We start from the raw sequence: 6005 nt of genomic DNA, 5'->3' as shown, positions 1-6005 counted from the left end.
AGCCGGGCAACTCCTGCAAATCATGACACAGCGAATAATCCATATATAATAACCGCAGCCTTCGCTCCTGAACTCGCGTGCACTCTTTATTAACCATTTCACGCATGGAGGCCACTAAAGGGGGCAGCTGTTTAAAAGCCATTTCTTGCGTATTCTTGGATTTTGATGGCACATTAAACTACACAGGGTATATAGGGGAATAATCATATACACTCTCATCTAGTGGCAAACCGTTGTATATAGAATAGATTTTCTCAACCCCTCCCCTGGAGGTTCTAGATGGTAATATCCAAACAATAATATACATAATTTACATAAATATGTATTCAGAGGTGTATAAGACATTGCACAATGAAGCGTTATGTTTTTATAACCCTAGAATTAAATATTTCTATCAGGGGCGTAGCAAAAAATCTTGGGCCCTGTGCAAATTCAATGTGTGTAATATTTCTTAAAAAGTTTAATGCCAAGTTGAGTATGTCAAGAAAAAAAGAGCTTCCCTCTTATACGTTTTTATTCAAAATAAAAAGTCCAAAATACACTAGCACATCTTTTTATTACTTACATATTTATTGACCTTTTTAACTTTTGCCTGTTATCGTTTTATTTGAGTAATTAAATATTATTAGGAATAAAAATGAATGTCTCAGAAGAACAGCCTCAACTTTGTATATATCCTAAATTTACCCCAATACGCACATTGTTTTCAAGTGATTGTTTTAAGAGATAGCAGCCTGCCTTGTTAATTCAATTCCAACTATTTTTGGGTTGTCTGCTGAATATAATTCTCAAATACTCCTGCCTAATTTTTGTGAGGCTATGAATTAGGTGTTAATTTAGACCGGATCTCTAGCAGATTGATAACAGAATGCTTTCAGCAAGAATGTGAGTCCATTCTACTTCACTCATACAGCCTTATCATGCAGTTCGCGGTGAGGCTGAAGCTTCTCAAAATTAGAGAACCGAGAAGTTGCACAGACGTGCAGTATAGGCGCATTGTAAAATAATAATAAATATAATTTCAGGAACTTCAAGGACCCTCACATGCCAAAGCCCTATGTACTCAGTCACCCTTTACCCTCCACTTGCAACACTGCTGTTTCTATCTACATAAACCGTGGGCCCCCTGCATGATATTCGCCTTGTTTCTACAGTAGCCCTAACAGACAAACTCTAAAATGTGTTTCGTAAATACATTATCGAATTGAATTAATTGAATTAATCAAATCTAATTCCTGTGCCAGCCACCGAAGTGCTTCGAAAGGGGGTTGGGTAGAGTGAGCCGTTGGTTGCAATTCACCTCCTCCCTACTAGATGCGCTAAATTTCATACGCTGTATATTTAACTTGTAAGTCTTTATTTTAATGAATGGAAAAACAAGATGCAATGTAAGATTTAAATATGTTGATCTTCAATTTATTGATACCCCAGCAAGGAAACACTTTCCTTCAAAATCTACTTTAAAGTAGCTACAAAGTTGTTGATAGGCCAGTACATTTTTCTGCTGAGGAAAATTGTTCAGAACAAAGCAGGTATTTTATGATTTATATTGCTTTGAGTCACAGGGAAATAACAGTAGTGAATGCAGGTACAAGTAAATACTACAAAAACACTTTTACCAATGTTATTTATACTAAAATGTAATTTTGCACAAACAGAGAATCTCTGGCAACAATCCCAGTCTTGGGAGGCTGAAAGCCAAAAGTTTGTTTGTTAACCAAACAGGAAAATGTGGAACAAAATAAGGTAAAAGTTGTGTAACACAAGCAACTAGCGGACATTCTTCCAAGTGAGTGTGACGACATAGCAGCAATGTCCTGTCTCACGCTTGCAGATTGGACTGATATTGTATAAATTCTCACAATCTGCCATGATTTTTCCATACTGGTGCTCCTGACTGTTTTTAGGCTTTGGTGGTGATGGCAGACTGTGATGCTTGTTGGCTGTGCAGTTGCTGGAGCTTAATGTTCATAACTTCCACCACAGCTTCAGGAGAGCAGCACAGAGGGCAGAGAGAAGTAAATAAGGATGTAAGCTAAATATATAAACATAATATACCAGACAAAAGGCAGAAAAATATGTCCAACTCCAAATAAGTATGTGAACAATTCACCTTGTTTCATTCCATGTTTTTCTTGAAGGGCAGGCTGAATTTTCTCAATTTGCTTTGTAAGAAAGTCAATTTTACGCTTAAAGAACTCTTTCCCATTCTCTACTTTCTGAATAAATAAAAGACAGCGAGAAAGAAGCTCAGCGGAAAGATTTACTTTAGAAAGCCCAGTGATGGCAAAGTATTAAAGTACCAAATTATTTGCTAAATAAAACTATTATGTTTAAGATCTTGGCTTACCTTCTCCACATAGTAACCCGTTCCAATATCTACTAAGACATTATCTACATCATGCAGCTTTCCAGGTACATACATCTATAAGAAGACAGTTAAAGGAAAAACAAACAATAACACAAACACAAAGGTTTTTTTTGGTACATTGATGGTAAAATTACATTTATAAGGCAACTGTTAAGAGGATACAGAACTGGTGAGAGGGACAAGCAGTTCTTTTCCTGAGACAAAAAAGGACAGGAAAAACAGGTAAGTGAACAGATTCGGATAGAATTAACAAGAATCATCTCATTTAACTCACCTTCATTATTCTTAGCAAGAACATTCAAACTGTCTTTCGCCTCCACATATTTTGTCTGAACTACCTTAAGCTGACCTATGGATGATGACAGGAACTCCGTTTCCTAGAAGAAGAAAAACATGTGTTAACATAGCACTAACGAAATTAGTAAAGAAACTAAAGAAAAACGAGTCGGTACAAACATATCTAATCAAAAACGAGGAAAGACACAGAACAGTATACAGTAATGTTGTTGAATCTGTTCCGTATTACAAACGCAATGTTACTACTAAATAGAGATAGGTAAAGAAATCTGTTTCCTAAATGACACTGTAGGGTAATCCCAAAAAGGTCTATGAATTAAACCTATATGCCCCCAAACTCACCTACAGTCCAATGACACTCATTTACATAATTGGTCATTCTATGAAGGTTTTTCGCTAGCTAACACATGTGTATCGTTTATGCTAGTAGCAGCACGCGTTCAGACAGCATGACGTCCACTGCGTTCAATTTAGAAAACCACTGACAGAAAAATATCAGAGCATGTTATAGTTTAAAGTGAAGCCGGTCATGGTTGTACTTAAAGCGCAAAATACCTGGTCAAGCTGCGTTTTCAAACCCTCTAGTTGCGGGAGAGACAATTCAGTAAGATTCACCGCCATGTTGATAACAGTGCACAGCGAGAAAAGCTTCCGTGTCGACCGGAAATAAACTAGGACGTTTAACAATGGACGAACGTATCAAATAACAGCGAAAGTCTGCAGCTTTCTCTTTTAACATTAACGTTACGAGAGCTGGCAAAAATAGAAATAGTTCGTACAGATCTCTTCAATGATGCAGAGGTCGATCTTCTAGGTTTCACAAAATCGGGTACGTATAAACCCCTGGTGGTTAGTGAAGGAATTTAATTGACCCGTTCCTGTTGATATGTCAGGCGAGCTTTTGGTATCAGACTTGCGCTCCATATAAATGTGGTCGCTCCCTGGGGAAATAGTGATGAATTTCTGGAAAACTGACACGCTAATTTCAGACAAAAATTAATATTAAAACGCATTAATATCATATGGTATATCTCTCTCTGTTAACTATTACAATAATTAAAAAGCTATCTTTTTCATATTAATCACCACGGCAGGTTTGTTTGTCGGACAAGTCCTATGAAAAAGATACAAAAAGAGGTGCTTTTTTCTAAAATCTGTTTTTGAAGTGTGAGCCTGAAGGGCCCAGGAACCTGCAGACAATTGTTTTTGATCTCAACAAATAGAGGAACATTTATTTTTTTCTGTATCAAGTGGTATTCATTTATTATTATAAAGCAACTCAAGTGTCCTTTTTTCGTAATTTCCACCTGAATTTGGCATAACCAATTCTAAACAGACCCAATAACCTCATACAGTGGTATACATTTTTTTTATATTTCTGTGTAATTTCACAGTAAACCTCTCAAAATTGCATGCAACACAGCTTAAAGTGCATCTAACAAGCGAAACTTGGTGTTGAGTTCCATGAGTTGCTCATGGTGTTTTGTTCTGCCTCCCCAGTATTGCCATATCTTAGCCTCTGATCCGCCAATTTGGACAAATGAGGAGTCTACATAGAGGTCAGAGCCTGAGCTTCCGTTTAATATGTAATCTCATGTAGATAGACAGAGGTTCAGATATTTACAGAATGTTTAACAATCCAAGCTTTTATGTCAAGTTGCTGCACAGCATGTTGATGGGATACATTGGAAGCTTAATCTTTAAAACCAAATAATGAGGTAGGAAAGGAATTATTTGATAGAATCCGAACGAATTCACTGTCCAGCTGTTTCAACATGCAAGGACAGATATATGTTTTGTCTAAGGGATCTCCATTATGACGGCGTGCTCCGTTGACCTAACAAATGTCAGATTTATTGTGTTATCTTGTTATCGTGTGAGATGTTCAGAGATAAGTGATGTGTTCATCACTTCCTCACTTATGCATATATATATACTGAACCCATCTTTAGTAAACTTTGACTTTGAGTGAACTACACTTCTGTGTCTGTGTCATTCTTGGTCCCCGGATCCGGTTCCTCTGATTGCTCCGTCAACTAGACCCTTCAAGTCATAAAAGCTGTATAGCTAGACAAAGTAATAAACTTACATGTAGCATGTGTGGCTGTGTAATGGTGGGTTGCAGTTATTAGCTTAGGTATTTGGTGGATGTGATGTTTGTTAACAAATACCAATTTCATAAACATAATTCATTCGACTTTGCCTGTGGTAAAATATCAATAAATCCAACTGGAGATTTATAATCTGTAGAAAAAGAGCTTTCATTTGATAACTTGAACATGTTGGACATATTTGAGCATATGAAAAATGTTCATGATAAACATAAACATACATGATTTGAAAGGGGCTATGACAAGGGGATATGATGAATTTCAGACAAAATAAGTTATTTTATGTACAATAAATGCCAAAATGTGGCACTCTAAACTAGAGACTCCATCCATCCATCCATTTTCTACCGCTTATCCGGGGCCGGGTCGCGGGGGCAGCAGTCTAAGTAGAGATGCCCAGACATCCCTCACCCTAGACACTTCCTCCAGCTCTTCCGGGGGGACACCGAGGCGTTCCCAGGGCAGCCGGGACACATAGTCCCACCAGCGTGTCCTAGGTCTTCCCCGTGGTCTCCTCCCGGTCGGACGGGCCCGGAACACCTCCGAGGAAGGCGTCCAGTAGGCATCCGTAACAGATGCCCAAGCCACCTCAGCTGACCCCTCTCGATGTGGAGGAGCAGCAGCTCTACTCCGAGCTCCTCCCGGGTGACCGAGCTTCTCACCCTATCTCTAAGGGATCGCCCAGCCACCCTGCGGAGGAAGCTCATTTCAGCCGCCTGTATCCGGGATCTTGTCCTTTCGGTCATGACCCAAAGCTCATGACCATAGGTGAGAGTAGGAACGTAGATTGACCGGTAAATTCCACCAAAGGGGTCGAGCTTTCTCATACGTAGCACCTAAACTCTGGAATAGCCTTCCTGATATTATTCGAGGATCAGACACACTCGCCCAATTTAAATCTAGATTAAAGACACATATTTTCAGCCAAGCATTCACTTAATGCCAAATATGCTAAATAAACCACCGGCAGACTGCTGACATTTACTAGGTGTTTAAATAACAAGTTAAACTATTCATGTACTGTGTTTTACCTTTTTTGTGTTTTTAATTTCCCCTGTAAAGCTGCTTTTGAACATATAAATAAAATTTTATTGAATTGAATTTTAGAAGAAAAATGCCAGATGGCACGTGAAGGCTTAGCATCTAAAATTGTATTATACATTTTTATTTTTATATACTGTATTTATTGATGTGTTTTTATTAATGTGTATATCTGTGAAATATGA

General features: G+C 38.2%; 1 protein-coding gene across 2 annotated transcripts; it reads right to left on the bottom strand.

Moving 5' to 3' along the window:
• Positions 1 to 1343: 1343 nt before the first annotated feature.
• Positions 1344 to 3567, bottom strand: pfdn5 (prefoldin 5). 2 transcript variants are annotated; one of them, XM_079461379.1, is made up of 7 exons: positions 3224 to 3548; positions 2646 to 2748; positions 2534 to 2565; positions 2351 to 2425; positions 2114 to 2219; positions 1863 to 1986; positions 1391 to 1691 (listed from the first exon to the last, which is right to left on the bottom strand). In XM_079461379.1, exons 1-6 carry the CDS (start codon positions 3287 to 3289, stop codon positions 1904 to 1906), a joined length of 465 nt encoding a protein of 154 aa, XP_079317505.1. In that variant the 5' UTR covers positions 3290 to 3548; the 3' UTR covers positions 1391 to 1691; positions 1863 to 1903. The 2 variants fall into 2 exon arrangements, with proteins under 2 accessions (XP_079317504.1, XP_079317505.1); XM_079461378.1 differs by having other exon boundaries at positions 1344 to 1986; positions 3224 to 3567.
• Positions 3568 to 6005: the final 2438 nt, after the last annotated feature.

Source organism: Barbatula barbatula (assembly GCF_947034865.1).
Source record: "Barbatula barbatula genome assembly, chromosome: 7".
NCBI classification, from domain to species: Eukaryota; Metazoa; Chordata; class Actinopteri; order Cypriniformes; family Nemacheilidae; genus Barbatula; species Barbatula barbatula.
Note: the sequence above shows the minus strand (reverse complement) of the source record. Positions and strands in the feature narration are given on the sequence as shown.